At 53.9% G+C, this 20143-nt stretch overlaps 2 protein-coding genes and 1 long non-coding RNA gene across 4 annotated transcripts in view; 2 read left to right on the top strand and 1 right to left on the bottom strand.

Moving 5' to 3' along the window:
- UBE2F (ubiquitin conjugating enzyme E2 F (putative)) overlaps positions 1-9017 on the top strand; it is a 54674-nt gene extending 45657 nt beyond the window's left edge. Inside the window, exons 7-10 of the mRNA XM_055300162.1 lie at positions 396-453; positions 3037-3069; positions 5525-5587; positions 8350-9017. Of these exons, the coding sequence (XP_055156137.1) occupies positions 396-453; positions 3037-3069; positions 5525-5587; positions 8350-8400 (205 nt within the window). The 3' untranslated portion in view covers positions 8401-9017. The remainder of the gene's footprint in view (positions 1-395; positions 454-3036; positions 3070-5524; positions 5588-8349) is intronic.
- A 738-nt stretch (positions 9018-9755) lies between these two features.
- LOC129493721 (uncharacterized) lies at positions 9756-17613 on the bottom strand. The gene is made up of 3 exons (XR_008661196.1): positions 15967-17613; positions 14197-14284; positions 9756-11368 (listed from the first exon to the last, which is right to left on the bottom strand). It is a non-coding gene; the product is annotated as an uncharacterized LOC129493721 (long non-coding RNA).
- A 787-nt stretch (positions 17614-18400) lies between these two features.
- SCLY (selenocysteine lyase) overlaps positions 18401-20143 on the top strand; it is a 41634-nt gene continuing 39891 nt past the window's right edge. For both annotated transcript variants that reach the window (XM_055300160.1, XM_055300159.1), the window contains exon 1: positions 18401-18542. In XM_055300160.1, the coding sequence (XP_055156135.1) occupies positions 18448-18542 (95 nt within the window). In that variant the 5' untranslated portion in view covers positions 18401-18447. The remainder of the gene's footprint in view (positions 18543-20143) is intronic.

Raw genomic sequence — 20143 nt, 5'->3', positions numbered from 1 at the left:
GAGGAAGGTTAGGATCGTGCTGACAGCACACATAGGAAGCTCTCAGTGTCGGTTGTCCTTTCTGGATGTCAAGTTGGCCAGTGTTCTCTGTGGGTTATGTTAAGCACGCTTTCTCCCTGCTTAAAACTTGATGTGGTGCAGGATTGAAGACCTGGCTGTCCACGCAGTAAACGTGGTGCAGGACACGAGACGAGCATGTGTACAGCCTTGGGGGTAGAGACGGCCTTCTGCTGGGAGTCGGGGGGCCTGTGAGGCCCGGGGAGGGGGAGCCTGGGGAAAGTGGGTGTCCTGAAGAGGAGACATGGGCCCAGAGGGCGTGGCGGCAGCGGTGGGCACACCTGTGGCTCACACGACGGGAGGCTGCCCTTGCTGACCGCTGTGCCTTTCTGTTTCAGTTTACTGAGAGAACATTCGATTGACGGCACCGGCTGGGCTCCCACGAGGACATTAAAGGTAGAGTGCAGTGCACTTGACCACACCCCGGCCTAGAGGCCTCTCCCCCCGGGAACCAGTCTCCTTGCTATCCTGCCCACCCAGGTGGCTGGGCACCGTGCTCCCGCCTGCCCACCTGAGGCTGCTCGGCTCAGTGCTTGGCCGGGTTGGTTCCTCTGCCTGCAGTTATCTCTGCTCCCCTCTGCTCCCTTTGTGCTCCAGGTCGTTTAGTTTCTGTTCTTTCCTTCCTCTGTCCCCCAGTCTCGGGTGGTGCCTCATTCCCAGAGGAGGGGAGTGCTGCCGGGGTGAGGCGACAGGGAGGAGGGAGAAGGCAGGATGGCCCCCGTCTGTTCCGAGTTACTTGGAGCTAGCCAGGGATGCCCTGAGGGAGGACGCCACCCCAGGGGAGGGCGATGGAACTGGGAGCCACCAGGACTAAGCAGGTGGCCCCAGTTTCTTCTGTGGTGTAGGCTCCAGTGGGTTCTGGGGGAGCACGTCTCTGGTGCTGCATGAGGCCGCCAGCTGTGGCCCCAGCTCAGGGCTTTGCTGCCATAGTTTCCGTAGGACACCTACAGGGTCTTCATGCTGCCTGACGCTTTCATCAGGTAGTGTCGGCTAGTGTCCACTTGATAGTCACCTGCCGCCTGACTCCTGCCACTGTTTCTGAAGGGTAGCGAGATAGTCCCACGCAGTCTTTGTGGCCCTTGCCCTTCTTGTGCGGGTCCAGGCGGCCCAGAAGAGCGCGCCTCCGGTCCTGGGTTCCCGGCCTGTGCTTCTGTTCAGCCCGGGACTCAGCACAAAGGTGTGGCCACCTGGGCCAGACCCATTTTCTCTGGTGACCGTGTCCTCCTCCTCTGCAGCTGACAGTCATACCAGGTCCACTTCAAAGGGCTGTGGGTGCCGAATCAGCCTGTTTGTGAAGCTCACAGACTGCCTGGCACACTGCACGATGCCATTTCCATCTCTGTCTCTATCTCAGGAGCAACAGTTTTGCACGTGTGTTAACTTTGGCTCAGTCATGCATGGATTACAGAAGTCAAACTAAAACCTTTGGAGGTCAAGCTCTGTGCCAAACACTCAAAATGAGCGTGGCTGGTAATGAAGATGCTGCATTGGGTGCTGTCCTCCCCGTCATAAGGGGGAGCCTGAGCAGAAGTGGGCGGGTCTCAGCCCTGCCCTGCACACATGCCAGGCTTTCTCTCCCCACTGTTCTTCACAGTTTAACCCTGTGGGCCCTGCCTTTGAAAAGAGCTTCTGCAGATAAACTGTCCTCATTTGTTAAATGCCAGCTTACTGGTTCATCTCTTAGAGACCATCCTCAATCCCATACCCTGCTCTTGGGCAGCCCCACTGCTCTTAGAGAAAGACGTTGAGGCCCAGAGAGGTGTGCACGGGTCATAACGGCCCACAGGGTACTGCACCAGTCCTGAGCCAGGTCTAGTTCTGTACGTGGACACACTCCATGGGCAACAGCTGCCAGTTGCTGTGTAGGCGCTGTCCTTGGGTATCACCAAGTAGGCACTTGGGGAAAGAACACGGGGAAGGAGCTTGGAGCCCTGCCCCAGAGTCAGAGAACACTGCAGACTCTACAGGCCTGACTGGATTCTCTCGAGGTGGAGTCTGTCCTGCCACGGGCAGCCTGGCCTGTCTTCTCGCCACACCCTGGACATGTCCTGCCCACTTGAGACTTAGCTCCTGCACGGGGTGCCTCTACCCTGCAGGCCCCACCTCCTCTGGGAACCCCCTCCTCCCTGCTGGGTCCTCTGGGGGAACACTTCTGTGCAAGGTCTGTTCAACATGCCTGTCTGTCCAGCCTCTCCACCAGACCAAGAACATGTATTTATCTCCAGCTCCAGCCGTAGGTCTGGCTCACCCCAAAAGGACACAGGTGGATGGCTGAGAGAAAGCGGAGGGGCAGTTAAAGTGGCCAACTAGCACAGTATCAACTGGGGCAGAGAATCAGCCTAAAAAAGACAAGACTCGAGCTGATGACGAGGAAGGCTGAGAGAGAGTTAATTTGTGGTTAAGTCACAGATGGCAAGTCAGTCCAGAGAGAACACATTAATTATCCATTTTATTTTAATGAGAATTTCTGATCTTTGGATATTAGGAAATGCTTATTAGTCTTCCACTTTTTTTTTTTTTAAGTAATTAGAGCAGAATTGTTAGGAGGCCTTTGGGACCATGGGTAATTAGCATCTGCAGTCCCCAAAGGCCACAGACACAGAAACAACAGATTTTGTCATAAAGAGGACTCTTCAGAAGTTCCCAACTGTGCTTGGAGGTGACGAGGATGAGGTGACATAAGGTGGGGTTCTCCTGAGCAGATGTGCCTGTGGGCTCCTTGGGCTGGGTGTCACCCGAGGGCACTTGAGGTCCTTGAGTCTGTATTTACTACCCATGACTGTTCATCTCCAAATTTCCCAGAGCCTGTTGTCATTGGAGAGAAGTTGTTTAAAGTTTCCGTCTTGGGAAAAACAGAGCATGCTAAAGATAAATTCTGACCTGGCGCAGTACGTAACTCTTGGTCGCGGGTTTGAAACACTAAGTGCACAGGAGCCTGAAACTTGTTTTCTTTCTTTCTTTCTTTCTTTCTCATTCCAGGATGTTGTCTGGGGATTAAACTCTTTGTTTACTGTAAGTATATTGACCAGAAGCCCAAGTTTTTCTTGATTCCTCTGACTACTGGTCTTAGATACCACATTAAGGATAACCTAGAGGGATTAAGAACGGCACCCTGTACATGCCGAACCCCTCCTTTCTGTCACACTTGATGAGGCCGAGGAACAGTGACATGGATGGCACCTGAGGAGGCCGTCAGGGAGGAAAGGGCTGGGGCCTGGCCGTTCTCGGAAGCCGCCTTCCCGTGGGCGGCTGTTCCTCTGGGGGCACCTGGCCCAGCCCTGCTCCGTGTCTGCCCTCGCCAGCAGCCCTCTTCCCTCCTGGTTTGGGTGAAAGCGTACGTGGCCCCCGACCACTAGGCCTTTTACAAACTCAGAGCCTTAGAACCATTCTCTCATCGGTGACGAGTTGCCCACATTTGCTGTCCAGAGAAAACAGTGCGTCACAGGCCGGAGGGCAGGAAGGGGCACACGGAGAAGCTAAAAGCTGGTATTTGGATTTTATAAAAGTAATACACTTTTGAGTTTTTACTTTTCAATCATAAAAGAGCTTTTAAAGTAATAAGCTTCAGGGATGTGTCCCTGGGAGGGAAATAAGGCTGTGCTACTTTTAATAAAACTTGATCCTCCATGAAAATGAGCCCCGCGGCCAGCTCACAGGACGACGTGGTCGTTGGAGGGGCAGCTTCCTGGCCCCCGGCACCCGGCCAGGCTGCTGTCCCCACACTCACATCTGAGGTCACAGTGGTCTTGCTCTTAGGGGCAGCAAAATACAAAGCACAAGAGCCTCAGAATTAGACGCCCCCCAAGCCCCAGCCTCCCTTTGCCGTCTCATCTGTTGTCCAGGTGACCCCTGGGACAATGCAGCACTTCCTGTCTTCTGGCCCCTGTTACTCACTTGGGAAGGTAGTGCCATCGTTTCGTTGTGATTCTGGTTTGGCTTCTCATGGATGTGCACAGTTGTGCTTCTGGAGCTGTGGAAGATAGAGCATAATTTAAAATCTGCCCAGCACGTTGTGCTTCTTTTTCGTTGATTTGGCTTTTAATCTGATCTGGTGCCGTGTTCATCTCTCCAGTGCTCCAGATTCTAGAGAGTCAGCCAGAATTGTTGATTAAGGCTGTAATGGTCATTCCCGCCAATATATTCCTTTAGGTCAGGTATATGGTAAGGAAGGTAAAGAATTTTGTGCGTCTGGTGATTTTCATCTGCCCTGGATATCTCATCTGTATGCTTTATATTTTTGCCTGTTTCTAGGACTTAGAGTCTAATTATTCTACTTTACCTTGATCATAGAGATCTTAGAGACTTGAGTTTTCCTTGCTGTATTTGTAATGTATTGGTCATACCCCATGTTTATTTCCACATCAGAAATACAGTCCCCAAATTTAACATTTCCAGTGACCATCTATGACTCTGGAAAGCAGTGACTTCTCATAAGAACAAATCTCACCACCCCGGTTTTTAAGAAGAGGAGTAGGCGTATAAAGATAAGGCATGGCCTCTGATTTGCAATCCATGGTGTGTCTTTTAGGGAGGTGGGAGTGGCCATTCCAGGGTTTTCTTTTTAATATTTTATTTTTTTAAAATAATCTCTACACCCATAATGGGGCTCAAATCACAGCCCGGAGACTGAGAGTCGCACATTCCACTGACTGAGCCAGCCTGGTGCCGCCACCTCCCCCCACCCACCGCACCCTGGGTTTTCTAAGGTAGAAAGGCCTGGGGGACCCGGGCCTCCTGGGGGAGCTGTCCCACGCTCACTCGGCCTCCACCCACCATCCCTGCCGGCTATGAAGGGATGCTGTGAAGGGGAATAAAAAGATAAAGAGAAGATCTGGCAAAGGTCAGCATGGAAACCACAGACTTAGGCAAGGATGTTCCTCACAAAGTAAAAGAAGAAATGAATTTTTGAGGAAAAAAAGAATGGGATTTTTATTTGGAAATGCTCATAATAAGACTGGTTCTTTATCAAAAATAGCATTAGAACTTAGTGTGATCACCAGACTTTGGACAGTCGTATGTAAACATCTCGATCTTTGACCAGCATTCAGAAAACCCCCACACAGCCCGTGCGCTTCCATCACAGGAACCATGATCCGTGATAGAATCGCTGCGCTCTCTGGGTTCTCCTATTTGCTGATTAGAGTTCTGTCGCCTGGTTCATAAAATGAAGACTTAAAACAGCAGAAAAGGGCATCCCGGGTGGCTCAGCGGTTTAGCACTGCCTTCGGCCCAGGGTGTGATCCTGGAGACCCGGGATCGAGTCCCATGTCGGGCTCCCTGCACGGAGCCTGCTCCTCCCTCTGCCTGTGTCTCTGCCTCTCTCTCTCTGTCATGAATAAATAAATAAGATTAAAAAAAAAATACTTGGTTCAGAGCAAAACCAAAGTCTGTTTTAAAAAAAAACAGCAGAAAAACAGTCTTTCCATTGTTCTTTCCACTGTTTACTTTGAGTTTCTCTCTTTTTAAGGATCTTTTGAATTTTGATGATCCGCTGAATATTGAAGCTGCAGAACATCATTTGAGGGACAAGGTGAGCTACTGATCACATCCGAGGTTGATGGGTGTGGTAAAAAGATGACCCGCTCTTGCTCAGATAAATACGATGCTGAGAACGGTAGATCCAGGCCCGGGATTTAAAGCAGTTGATCAGTGATGTGTTGTGATAAATGTGAGTAGTCTCGGTAAAGTATTTGACCCGAGGTCAGACAGAAGTGTTTATATTAGATGTGATTTCCTAGTAGAATTCATTCTGAGGGACTTAAACAGGCCACTGCTACTTTACATGATTAACGGTGTGGGGATACAGTGCTCACACCCCAGGTCCTTCCAATGTGCCGATACACTCGCCTCCCCATTTGGTTTCTGTCCAGAATAATGGGATCCTATTTATTATTTTTAATCCTCGGTTCCTTTTTTTTTGTTGTTGTTGCCAGCTTTTTTCTTCCCAATAAACCATCACTCACTCATTTTAGGAGCAAACAGTCCATAAAGTGGCTCTACCATACTTTTCTCAACCATTGGCTCAGTGGTGGGCAGGCACTCCGATTTCCCCCATGAGGTTTTTTTTTTTTTTTTTTTTTTTTCCACCTACAGAGGATAATGCAGTAAATATCCCTTTTACACACATCCTTAAAAGTACACGAACAAGGCGTTAGGGGTAGCAGTCTGGGAGACGGCCCTGTGATTGGAACAAAGCTGTTGGATGAGGTTGTGCAGCTTCACTTGGGGCCGGGCTGGTTGGCCAGTTAGGTCTAAGCAGACAGCCTTGTGGGACTAGCTTGGTTTAGTCAGAGCCTTGACTTTCATTTTCTGAACCAGATTTCCTGTGAATCCTCACCACCCCAGAAATCAGCCACCCAAGGCTAGTACCCAACAGCTAACGTGAATCTATAAAGCTCTAAACGCCATCAACCTGTTTCTAAATATCATGCTTAAGAGCAGGTGCTTTTGCTTGGTAAGACGTGCTCTGTGCCAGAGTGAGGGGTGTTTTAAGTGTGCTGCGTGAGGCGTAACGAGGGGCACAGGTACTGCCCTGGCAGGGCCCCCAAGGGGGGCAGAGTACCTGCGAGAGCTGCGCCGCCCAGCACGTACCCTGGCACAGGTCCAAACACCATGTGGCAGGCGCAGCAAGGACCAGTGAGTCATGCGGTGGGGCTGCGGGGCCACTGGGTGCATCCGGTCAGGCAGAGGAGGCTGGGGCCACCATGGAGGTAAGAGACTTGCTGGGAAGGGCAGAGCCCAACATGTGAACCCAGGCAGTCTGGTCCCAAAGTCCTTGGGCTTCATGTGGGCTCTGCTCTGTGGGCCTGTGGGGTGGGAGGCAGCAGAGGCTGAGCACGAAGACTCTCGGAGGCCATGGGCTCCGGGCTTCATCCGGGGCAAGGGGAGAGCAAAGGAGGTGAGACTGAGCAGACGCACCTTTGGTCCTGAGGGCAGGACTGGGGTGGCAGTGCCTATGGGGTCTTCACATCCTGCAAGCAGTGGCTGAGGCTCCTTAGGAGCTGGCGGTACCATTGGCTTCTGGGTACTGTGGAAATGGCCAAGTCAGGGCTCCTGTCCGCAAATGCAGGCTCAGCAGCTCCCCACTTCCTCACTTAAGATGACAAGCAAGTCACCAAATCATTTTCAGACCCTTAAATCAGGAACCTGCCCTGACCTTGAACGGGTTACCGTGTGCATTAAGTGTGGCAGGAGAGGGGGTCTCCTGGGTGCTCCACCCACTTCTAGCTGCTTCCCCTGGAAGAGGCGCCACTCTAGGCAAGGACTGGCCCCAGGAAGGCACAGCCAGTGCAGCACCTACCAGGGGCTCTGCTGTGCCCTCTGCGTGTGCTGGGGGCCCTTGGTGTTCCCTGTCACGTGATGGGACCATGATGGAACTGAAGCAGTGTGACCCCACGGCCAGCAGTGACCTAGCAGCTGTGTTGTAGGAGTAAGAGGGTTAAGTTCCACCTGTCAGATCACAGTGTCCTGAATGCTGAATGCATGTGTTCTTAGGTGGGCAAGCTCCAAGTCCCTCCTGGTGCCTGTGGTCCCTGGGGCCCTTGCCTAGTCCTGCAAGGCCAAGGAACTTAGGTCCTAACGTTAGACCCAAGGGGCACACCTGGGGCACTTCCTGCCCATACTGGCTTGGAGACCCTGAGGGCCACACCACCTCTTCACCAGAGGAGTTGGGCCAGGTGCCCAGGTGGCCTCTGCTCGATGCCTGCAGAGGGAGCTTTGCAGCAAGCCCTCTGTGGGCAAGGTCATCACCATGAGAAGTGGGCATGTTTTGAATAGTCTACAAGGTCTGGGGGGTGGTTCTAGGAAGATGATCTGGACATAGGGGTCTCTGGAGAACAGCAGGTATGGCTCATCCCCAGTTGAGGTCAAGAGCCCCGTCCTGACCTACATTGTCACCTGCACCACACTATGGGCCTCACTTTCCACATCTCCAAAGCAAGCAGTCTCGGGTTCTGTTCCGCTCAGAGCTTCTGTGTTGGGTCCCCACCCCAACCCTCCCAGCACAGTGGCACAGCGTCCTGCACGCGGCGTTCTGCACACAGCAGGCACCTGGAGGAGTAGGGAATCAACACTCCACTCCCTGGGCCTCTGATGGTCCTACAGCCCCAGCAGCTGGGTTGGGGTGGGGGGTGCAGTTGGAGTCCTCGTCCTTCCTAAGCTCTAGGCTCTCGAGAGCTCAGCGGCTCCTCAGTGGCTCCTGGGCTTGGGTGGGTCCTACTTGTCTGGAAGTGTTTCGTTGCTAACTCGCTCCCCTTTTCCTTCTCTCCCTGATCCCCCTCTCCCGCTCCACAGGAGGACTTCCGGAATAAAGTGGAAGACTACATTAAGCGTTACGCCAGATGATAGGAGGAGGAGACGGTGGGGCTGTGGACTGTGTTGTAGGCTTGTCTCCAACAACCACGAGGGAGCTCCCGTCCCCAGTCCTCGCGCTCCCCTGAGACCCACAGGGTCATCCGCATCCTGTGACCATGCTGTCCTGAGGAAGAACCTCTTGACGACTGCCCATTGTAGATGGAGAGTCCCACATAAATACAGCAAGAAAATGCGTTTGGGGTTCTAAAGAGTTGTCTGCTTACCTTAACATGTTTACTTTTTGGAAACTGTACTGTATAGGCTATTGATGAGATTCCAGAAGTTGTAATGAACTCAGAATTGAGGCTAGCGCTTGCTTCTTCCCCTTTTCCCAACCAAAATCCTCCCCCGCACAAGTGATGATGATGTGTTCAGTGTAGCTCGCGGATGGGCCCTAAGAACCCTGCTGCATACTGTGATTGGATGCACATTCTCTTAGCTCCTCCACGGATGCCGGCCCCGCCTAGGTGTCCTGAAGCTTCCCAGAACGCACAGTCATTCACTGTAGATCTCTTACTGAAATGCGTATTTTATTTAATGTAAGTATATTTTGGAACAGATTTGTAATTTGTACAATTTAATGCTTTAATTATTTTTTTCTATTCTCATTTAGTTTGTATTTTCATTGTATAGAGCAGACAGATGTTGGGTCAAGCAACTATTGAAGAGAAATACAAAGAAAATATGAAAGACCCATTATTCCTTCTGTCCAACTGAAACAGGAATTTGGCTTTTAAAAATCAGCTCTTGCTTTTGGGTCCAGATGGGGTGAGGAAGTTTTGGAACTCCTTGAAGCTACTAGCTCTGTCTGATTTTTTAAAAAGAAAAAGAGAAAAAGCAGGGAGCCCTTTCTCAGCTGCTGGCCCGAGGAGACTGGCTGGAGCCCCACCAGCCGGGGGGGGGGGTGGCGTTTCCACAGCAGCCCGTGGGGGAGCCCAGGGAGGGCAGAGGTACCGCCAGTCAGCCCTCCGGAGTCTGATGCCGCAGACCGCAGATGTGGCCTCGGACTCTGCTGCGGTTCGGCGTCCGTGGGGAGCCGCCCAGGCCGGGGATCGGCGGTGGCACGTAGCACAGTCAGGCCAATGCACTTCAGAGTAGGAGCGCTGAGCAGGCAAACGGATTTACTCTGGCATTTAGACGTCTGAACCAGTGAAATCAAATGCACAATAAATGTTTGTGTGGTTTCCACCTGCTGCCTGCCTGGCACACCCACCTTTAACTGACCGCCTCCTTTGGCCTCTGGATCTCCCCTCTACCCAGTCTGATCTGCGGTTCTTAATTTATAATACAGTTTTCTGATAGGAGATCGGCAGGGGAGGAACGTAGGCCATGCTTCCCAGGTGTCGTCAGGGGTTGTGCCTGTTAGGTTGCGGGGAGCCCTGACCTCAGGGATATCTCTGGTGCACAGAGCAGGAAGGTGGGGCTGGAGCCAGGGCACGGTGGCCTCTTGGAGGCTCAGGGCCCACGGGGGAACAGTCCCCTCACCTCCTGAAGCCCGGGAGGGGCACGGCAGCTTACACACTTTTAATTGGAGCTCTGCCCAGGGCCACAGGACACGGGTCAGCTGGACACGGGGCTGGCTCGTGCTGCTGGGGTCAGCAGACCAGCCGCTGGCCTGCCCACATGCCAGGGTTCTGCCCCTGGGACCCAGGGCACGTGGTTCTCTGCCTGGGCAACCCCGGGCCTGAGTCCTGGCACATCTACAACTGTCGGGCAGCTCCCAGGCCGCACAGCTGGTGGTGCAGGTGGAGGTGCAGCAGTGATACCAGGCCCACGGGTGAATGGAAACACGCATATTGTAGGTAAAGGAATGTGCCTTCTGGACAAGACTGGGACGGACAGCTGTGAATTCTGACCTCAAAATGTAGAGAAATACACAGTAGAGAAATACTTTATCAGAGGTCAAGTAATTTCTTCAAAAAACCTTTTTCCACATTACAGAGTCATCCCTTTCTGTCCAGTGGAAATCCCTCAGAGCCCTGCCCCCCTTCCCCTATCTTGTTGAGCACACACCCAACCTGGCCCGTCGCCGTGGAGAACCGGTACTGTGCTGGCTACTTGGCCAGCGGGGCTCACGGCTTCTTCTGGTGGCTGCAGAACCCTGGTTTCCAGGCCTTTTTGGTTTCTTGGCGTCTCCGCACTCTGACCCTAGTCGATGTGCCCACCACCCTGGTGATAGTGGATTTCCCATCTGCCAGGGGTGGGTATACTGAGCCAGCCCCGGGGCCAGATAGGAGTGGAGAAAACCCCGGGGACACGAAGCTCCGGGACTTTTCCCGTATCCACTTGGGTCCCCATAGCTCGACCGCTTCAAGTTTGCTATGTCAGCAGCATGTTTTCAAGCTCACAAGGAAACAGTCCCAGGATAGACTTGTCAGAAGGAAGAGGCTCACATCCCCCCTCTGACCTTCCTTCAAGCACACCACCTACCACCTGGGAGTCCCCTCCCTCTGCCGTCTCCGTGAGGGACTCCCGTGTTAGGTGCTGCTCCGGCCGTGCTCCTCGCTGCTCGTCTGTGTTATCTTCACCCACTGTGTTGGGGCTGCTGCAGGGCTCTGGCCCAGGTGCAGTGCCTCGGCTCCTGCTCAACAAGACCCCCCCCTTCTATCCAGCATCCTCTGCAAGCACTGAAAGCCTTAGAGGGCCGTTCCTGATTCCTACTAACCACAGACTAAGCCAGGTGGTGCGCCTGCTAGAGAAGTCGCTGCAATCCAGAAGTCCATGAAGAAACTGGAGAGGCTCATTCCGACCATTTGCAGTTGCTAAAATACTCTGAATATATAGTTTTTAAGAGGAACATGTACCTTAGCCTTTAGGTATTTATTTTAAATAAGCATCCTTCCCCGTGACTTGGCTGCAGCCAGACCAGTTGGCGGAGTCTTGGGGCACCTGGTGGCAGAGCTGGTGCGTCTTCCTTGAATGGCAGCAGGAACAGACTGAACAACCCTTCTGCTGGGCTCTGGAGTTTAGCAAAAAAAAAAAAAAAAAAAAAAAAAAATCCCAGAGGGCAAACTCTCAGACAGTGGTGACCACTAAGATGTGTTACATGTGTCCAGAGGACACGCCCCACTGTTCCCTAGGGCTGCTCTCTTACCCCTCACTCTCATTCTCTAAAGACCCACTGTGGAAAAAAAATCATATTCCTGCTAAATAGGACTTTGTGCAGGTTTATCAAAATCACCCAGAATTTTTTTAGTGTAAAATCCCAACTTCTTGTAAAATTGATGAGCCACCAGTTGCAGCCTTTAACAAGACTCTTCTTTTCCAGCTACCACAGAGGTGAGCAAGCCACCCTTCCATCAGCTGCAGCTGCCGAGTCTGAACAGCCTGCTTTGCTTGAGTAAATGGGACTGTGAACAAATACTGCAGGGAAGAAAAGATGTCAGGCAGACAGGATGAATTGGATGCTGGAAATGGACTGTAGGATTAAAAGAAAAAATTTCAGGCGGGGGTAGGGGGCAGGGAAACACGTTTAGGAAAATGCAGTGAACTGCATCTTTGACTTGGAATCAAGTCCTAAGGGGGCAACAGGCCAAAAGGAAAGGACGGTAGGATGGAACCGAAGCTGTGGCAACACCTCCACAGCAGGGCAGGGCAGATGCTGGAAAGATAAAGATGGTGTGGGGACAAACTGGATAAGTTCTCCCGCCGTGCAGGAGAGCCACAAAGGAGCCATCAAGGGAAGGAACAGGCAGAGGGCACTTGCACCAGCCTAAGATGGGCTGACAGCGCTGGGGAGCCCTCCTATTCGAACAAGCGAAACCCGGACAATCTAGACGGTACTACAGTTTCCAGACATCAGATCCCAGACTGAGCAGGACAGCGATCCTGAGGGAGACCTGCCCGGGAAGGGGAGACCCAGGTGGAACCCAGCTTGAGACGGAACTAATTACGTAGCAAGGCCAGGGGAGCTCGAGTTCCCAGCAGAGGGGGCTGCACAGAGAGGGAGCTCCGGAGACCTGCAGCGGGTCCTCTCAGGCCGGCCCCCGGGTACTGACTAGCAGTGCACCCGGGAAACTGCCCGACAGTGGGGAACAGCACCCCCCGAAGAGAAGAGAAAATGCCCCCTTGAGTTGATACAAGGCCAGGACTAGTCTACATTCCCATGAGCCAGAATGGATTTGTGATCCACCTGTGATTCACGGTGAGCTGGGGAGACGACTAGCACAGTAACAGTTAAAGGCCGCACTCGTCCCACCCAAATATCTTAAAAGCAAGCCTTAAAGTGATCCAGTTATTTCAAATGAACTGCATCCCAGAACAAAGACAAGAATTTTAAAAATCCAGAACCTGGGTCGCTTGAGTGGCTCGGTCGGTTAGGGAGCCAACTCTCCATCTCAGCTCAAGTCATGGATCTCAGGGTCATGGGAGAGGGCCCTGCATCAGTATCCACACTTAGCATGGGGTCTGCTTGCGATTCTCTCCTGTTCCCTCTGCCCCTTCCCCTGCTGGCACACACATGGAATCTCTCTCTCTCTCTAAAATAAATAAATCTGTTTTAAAAAATAAAAATACAAATAAAGGAGCACCTGGGTGGCTCAGTGGTTGAGCATCTGCCTTTGGCTCAGGGCATGACCCTGGGGTCCTGAGATGGAGTCCTGCACTGGGCTCCCCACAGGGAGCCTCCTTCTCCCTCTGCCTGTGTCTCTGCCTCTATGTGTGTGTCTCTCTCATGAATAAATAAAATCTTTAATACACAAAAAAAACAAAAAACCACAAGTCGGAGTGCCTAGGTGGCTCAGTGGGTTAGGCATGTGCCTCTAGCTCCAGTCGTGATCCCAGGGTCCCTGCTCAGCATCTGCTTCTCCCTCCCCCTCTGTCCCTCTGCTCCTCTGTCCTGTTCTCCCCACCCCTGGCTCATGCTCTTTCTTTCAAATAAATAAAATCTAAAACAAAACAAAAAACAAACTGAGTGAAGTCATACCAGTAGATTAGCACTAGGAGAAACTGTGAACGACAAGACAGAAGGAATATGATCCCAAATGGCAAGTAGACGCACACGCCAGGGGCTCACCCTCAGCACTGTGACCTGGTGGCCAGTCCTGTGCACTGGAGGGTATTAGTGGCTTCCACTCACTAGATCCCAGAAGCACCTACCCCCTGCCCCGTTATGATAACCAAAACATCTCTAAGGCATTGCCAAATGTCCCGTGGAAGGAAAAGTCACTCCCCTTTGAAAATCGCTGGACTGCATAGATTTTTCTTTTGAATTTTTCATCCCTTTGTGCTTTTGAACAATCATCTAAGAGAATTCTAAGGCTGGGGCATTCAGCTCAGTAATTTGCCCTTTGTGGCTATTCTGTTCAGCCCACCTATTGTATTCTTTTTAATAGACTTTATTTTTTATTTTTTTATTTTTTTTAATTTTTATTTATGATAGTCACACACACACACACACACAGAGAGAGAGAGAGGCAGAGACACAGGCAGAGGGAGAAGCAGGCTCCATGCACTGGGAGCCCGACGTGGGATTCGATCCTGGGTCTCCAGGATCGCGCCCTGGGCCAAAGGCAGGCGCTAAACAGCTGCGCCACTCAGGGATCCCTAGACTTTATTTTTTAGAGCACTTTTAGGTTCACAGCCAAACTGGGTGGAAAGCAGAGCTCCCATATACCCCTGCCGCCGCCGTCATGCGTGACCTCTCCCACTGCAGACATCGCACAGATGCAACATTTGTTACACCTGATGAACCTCCATTAACACATCATTGTCACCCAAAATCCAGTTTTTCGCTGGGGGTTCACAAATATATACTAAAATGTACCCGTGGTGATAGTACAGGCTTACCTCCAAGATACTGCTGGCTTGGTTCCAGAACGCCACAGTAGAGCGAGTATCGCAATAAAGGGAGTCAGATGAATTTTTTGGCTTCCTACTATAGATAAAAGTTACATTTTACGCAACGCTGCAGCCTGTCAGCTGTGCAACAGAACTAGGTCTAAAAAAGCAATGTCCACACCGTAACTGAAAGCCACCTCGCTGCTATAAAATGCTGGCCCCGGGATCCCTGGGTGGCGCAGCGGTTTGGCGCCTGCCTTTGGCCCAGGGCGCGATCCTGGAGACCCGGGATCGAATCCCACGTCGGGCTCCCTGCATGGAGCCTGCTTCTCCCTCTGCCTGTGTCTCTGCGCCTCTCTCTCTCTCTCTGTGTGTGTGTGTGACTATCATAAATAAATAAAAAAATTTAAAAAAAAATGCTGGCCCCATCGGAGCGCCCAGCGAGCCGCTGTCCCTGCACCGGAGCAGGTCCCGCCTCGATGTCCCTGCCGCCGAGGGCCCGGGTGGGGCCCAGGCCGTGGCGTGTGGCGGCTTCCTGAACTCAGACGACAATTTGCGCGTGGCTTGACTTCCCCTCGCGGCCTCCCTGGTGCGTGTGGCGCTGCTGGACGGCGCTGCGCCTGCAGGAGAACGTCCTCCGGGCCTGGAGCCCGGCTCTGCGACCGCCGCTCTGTCCCCGGAGCGCAGGGAACCGCGGTCCTCCGCCGTCACCACAGCGGCCTTCCCGGTGCGTCACCCAGACGGATTCCGTCTCGGGAAACCACCTTCCCTGCTTGTCCGTGGGAAGCAGCTGCTCCCCGTCACGCTGTCCCATGGGAGGGCGTGACCTGGGCCCAACTTCAGGCTCTGCTTGGAACCCTGGTTCCCCTACTGTCCCTCCCGCCCGCCAGCACCCCCCTCCCCACCTGCAGTGACTTCCCCACCAAAGGCTCAAACCTTCGGTTTGTATAAACAGCAAAAACAAACCTGTTATCTGAGAAACACAATAAATCGAGAAGTAAAACAAGGTACGCCTGTATTGTTCAAAACACTTTCACAGCCCTAAAAATCTTATGTTCTATTCCTTCTTCCTTCCACCCGTCCCAGGCGGACTATTTAAAACTTGATTAGCGGGCAGCCCCGGTGACCCAGTGGTTTGGCGCTGCCTTCAGCCCAAGGCGTGATCCTGGAGACCCGGGATCAAGTCCCACGTCGGGCTCCCTGCATGGAGCCTGCTTCTCCCCCTGCCTGTGTCTCTGCTTCTCTGTGTGTGTCTTTCATGAATAAATAAATAAAATCCTTAAAAAAAATAAAACTTGATTATAGTTTTTGTTCAACATCTATTTGTTTCATAACTACCTTTAAGAAGAAAATCCCAGCAGTGCACTTATCTGTTGGAGACCAATTCTGGAAGCTCCGCTACTTTTGCCCTCGGGCATGAGTTGCTCTTTGGATCTCGTTTTCATGGAGATCGCATTCCTCAAATGTTTGATCTTTTTAAGATTTTGTTTATCTGACAAAGAGCACAGCAGAGAGAAGCAGGCTCCCTGCTAAGGTAACCACCACCACCCCCATCACCAAATGTCTGGTCCTTTTTTTTAAAAAAAAAATTATTTATTTATTCATGAGAGACACACACAGAGAGGCGGAGACGCAGGCAGAGGGAGAAGCAGGCTCCACGCAGGGAGCCCGACGTGGGACTCGATCCCGGGTCTCCAGGATCACGCCCTGGGCAGAAGGCAGCACTAAACCGCTGAGCCCCCGGGCTGCCCCAATGTCTGGTCTTTATTGAGCACTTACCTTGGTAATGACGACTTCCTGCGGCAGGTTGGAGCAGCCCTCGAGGAAGAGCGTGGTGGTGGCTCCGTGTTGCACCACACAGCGCCTTTAGTTGCCTCAGCAACGGGCCCTCCGTTCTTTCTAGGCCTCTATCCCCAGCCACGTGGGCACTATCTTCTCTGACTTGTCTCAGACTCCACGACACTCACTACATCCATCCAGAACCACAAACCCTCTAACTACTAATTGGCGAATCACCTGTGAGCCGTGCCTGGGCGCCCTCCAGCTCCCATCCACACAGCCCTCCCTGCAGATCTGGAGAAGGAAACCTGCCCCCTACCTTCCGACGTCCCCCACCCACCCTTGCTCTTCATCACCTGCAGGACCTTGGCTCTCCTCTCCTATCTCAGGGGCCTTGTGAGCTCCCCCTCTTCCCCCCTCCCCGCCCCGCAGCATATAAACAAGTTAGTGTTCTACAGCATTTCCCTTAGTCGTGTACTCCTCTCTCCTCTTTTCGGCTCTTTCTCCGCTCATCCTCTGGGATAGAGTTGACCACAGTCCTCATTCTTTCCTGTCCCATTCACCCGGCAACTCAGGGCACACTTTCCTGCCCTCTCCTCACTGCTGTCCTAAAGCTTCTGGTACTAAATGCACCAGTGCCCCCTAGTCCCCCTATAAGGAAGACACTTTCCCACGTCATCTCAGCTGCACTTTACACTCTCATCTGTTCTCATTCTTTCCTAATTCCCTTTCCTTTTCTCCCCTATGGATTATCCTTGAGCTCCTGTGGAGCTCTTGGCTTCTTAAACTTTGGTGTGTCCTTGGGATTTAAACATCGGACCCTTGGCCTCATTCAGGTCAGGATCTGAGGGTTGTGGGATGGAGCCCCAGGGGCTCTGTGTTCAGTGGGGAGTCTGCCTGAGATTCTCACTCCCTGCACCCCTCCCCCACTCACACTCTCTCAAATGAATCAATAAATCCTTTAAAAAAATTTTTTTCAGGGCAGCCTGGGTTGGCTCAGTGATTTAGCGCCTGCCTTTGGCCTGGGGCCTGATCCTGGAGACCCGGGATCGAGTCCCGCATCGGGCTCCCTGCATGGAGCCTGCTTCTCCCTCTGCCTCTGTCTCTGCCTCTCTCTCTGTCTCTGATCAATAAAATAAAATCTTATTTTTTTCAGTGTGTCCTTTGCTGTGGTCGCAACTGCCAAGTCACTGGCTCGGTATGCAAGCAAGAATGAAAGGACAGAAGGAACCAGAAATGCAGACACTTGCAGAGCTGGAAGAGACAACTCCTGGACCCCAAAAGGAGCTCAAGTCTTTCAAAAGCCGATTACAATTCAGCTTCTTGATAAAGCATTCCTGAACTCAAATTCTGGCTCCTTCATCGCCGTGTGAACTTGGGGAAGACGCTGAACCCCTACAGTCTCGATTTCCTCCCAACAGTGCCCACTCGCGGTTTACCACGGTTAAGTTACTCAATGCGTGACGGTGCTTACCGCGGGGCACGTGCTCTGGGCTCCGAGACGGCGGGGCGACCGGCAGGCCGGGGTCATGCTGCACCTGTCGCCCGCCCAGGCCCTGCACCGTCCCCGCTCGAGCCCTCCTCCGCAGCACCCCACCCCGCGCTCCTCCGCCCGCCCGGGGTCCGCTGCACCTGTCGCCCACCCAGGCCCTGCACCGTCCCCGCTCGAGCCCTCGTCCCTGCGCCCCCACCCGCGCTCCTCCGCCCGCCCGGGATCCGTTGCACCTGTCGCCCGCCCAGGCCCCTGCACCGTCCCCGCTCGAGCCCTCGTCCCTGCGCCCCCACCCGCGCTCCTCCGCCCGCCCGGGATCCGTTGCACCTGTCGCCCGCCCAGATCCCTGCACCGTCCTCGCTCGAGCCCTCGTCCCTGCGCCCCCACCCGCGCTCCTCCGCCCGCCCGGGATCCGTTGCACCTGTCGCCCGCCCAGATCCCTGCACCGTCCTCGCTCGAGCCCTCGTCCCTGCGCCCCCACCCGCGCTCCTCCGCCCGCCCGGGGTCCGCTGCACCTGTCGCCCGCCCAGGCCCCTGCACCGTCCCCGCTCGAGCCCTCCCCTGCAGCCCCACCCCAGGCCCCTGCCCCGTCCCCAGCTCGGGCCCCCGCGCACCCTCCCGCCGCCGGCGCGTCACCCAAGCCACAGACCCCCGCGGAAGCTGCAGGCGGGGCCCCCGCGCCCTGCGACGCCGCCGCCGTGGGTCAGCTCCGGGCCCGGGGTCCGGCGGGGACCGACTGGCCGAGCCGACCCGCGCGGTGCAGCGCTCCCGGGAGCCCGCAGTCCACGCCGCCCCCGCCCCCGTGACGCAGCCCGTCACCTGACCGCGCGCAGCCAATCGGCAGCCCGCCTGGGCCAGCCGCGTTATTGGTCTGGGTGCGGGGCACAGCCAATCCGGAGGCGGCCCGGCCCCGCGGCCCCGCCCCCTCCGCCCGGCCTGCGGGAGGCGCCCCGGGAGCCCGCGCGGCGTGTGGGTCGCGGCGGGGCGGGATGGAGGCGGTGGCGGCGGCGGCGGCCGGCAGGGACGCGCGGGGGCGCGCGGCGAGTCACCCCCGCGGCCCCGGGGAGAAGAGCCCGCCCGACAGGTGTGCGCGGGGGGGGGAAGCGGCCGGCGCTCTCCTCCGGGAAGCCCTCGGGGCGCCGCCGGGGGTCGGACGGGGGCGATGGGGGAGGGGGAGGCGGGGGGCTCCGCGGCGGGGTCCGCCCGGGGGTCGGGGTCGGGGTCCGGCGCGGGGCTGGAGGCCTACGCGGGGGCGCGGCCGGGGGGGGCTCCGCGGAGGTGCCCGGGGGGAAGAGCGGCCGCCCAGGCCCGGGGCAGCCCGCGGAGCCCGAGCTGGGGACGGACTCCGCGACGCCTTCCAGGGGTTCGGGGGCGGGGGTGCGGCCGGAGAGGCCGCCGGAGGCGCTGGGAATCCTGCGGAAAAGTCTGGGAGGCTGCCCAAGTTTCCCAGCAGCATTTATTGGAGAGACTCTCCTTTTTCCAGGGCAGAGTCTTCCCTGCTTTGTCGGATAGTAGTTGACGGCCCATTTCTGGATGGTTTCTCTACTCTGTTCCACTGATCCATGTGTCCGTTTTTGTGCCAGTCCCACCCTGTCTTCATGCCCACAGCTTTGTAATTAATACAGCCTGAAATCCGGCATTGTGATGCCCCCAGCTATGGTTTTCTTTTTCAGTTTTCCCCTGGCTATTCGGGGTCTTTCCTGATTCCACACTAATCTTAAGATTATTTGTTCCAACTCTCTGAAGAAAGTCCGTGGTATTTTGATAGGGATTGCATTAAACGTGTAAACTGCCCTGGGACAGTCTCTTCAATAAATGGTGCTGGGAAAACTGGACAGCCACGTGCAGCAGAATGAAACTAGACCACTCTCTTGCACCAGACACAAAGATAAACTCAAAATGGATGAAAGATCTAAATGTGAGACAAGATTCCATCAAAATCCTAGAGGAGAACACAGGCAACACCCTTTTTGAACTTGGCCACAGCAACTTCTTGCAACACGCGTCCATGAAGGCAAGAGAAACAAAAGCAAGAATGAACTGTTGGGCTTAATCAAGATAAGAAGCTTCTGCACAGCAAAAAAAAAAAAAAAACAGTCAACAGAACTAAAAGACAACCTACAGAATGGGAGGAGATATTTGCAAATGACGGATCAGATAAAGGGCTAGTTTCCAAGATGTATAAAGAACTTATTAAACTCAACAGCAAAGAAGCAAACAATCCAATCATGAAATGGGCAAAAGACATGAAGAGAAATCTCACAGAGGGAGACATAGACATGGCCAACATGCACATGAGAAAATGCTCTGCATCACTGGCCATCAGGGAAATACAAATCAAAACCACCAGGAGATCCCACCTCACACCAGTGAGAATGGGGAAAATGAACAAGATGGGAAACAACAGATGTTGGAGAGGATGTGGGAAAAGGGGAACCCTCTTGCACTGTTGGTGGGAATGTGAACTGGTGCAGCCACTCTGGAAAACTCTGTGGAGGTTCCTCAAAGAGTTAAAAATAGACCTGCCCTATGACCCAGCAATTGCACCACTGGGGATTTACCCCAAAGATACAGAAATGCCGGGACACCTGCACTCCAATGTTTCTAGCAGCAATTTCCACAATAGCCAAACTGCGGAAGGAGCCTGGGTGTACGTTGACAGATGAATGGATAGAGAAGCTGTGG

The sequence above is a fragment of the Nyctereutes procyonoides genome, unplaced genomic scaffold (assembly GCF_905146905.1).
Source record: "Nyctereutes procyonoides isolate TBG_1078 unplaced genomic scaffold, NYPRO_anot_genome, whole genome shotgun sequence".
NCBI classification, from domain to species: domain Eukaryota; kingdom Metazoa; phylum Chordata; class Mammalia; order Carnivora; family Canidae; genus Nyctereutes; species Nyctereutes procyonoides.
Note: the sequence above shows the minus strand (reverse complement) of the source record. Positions and strands in the feature narration are given on the sequence as shown.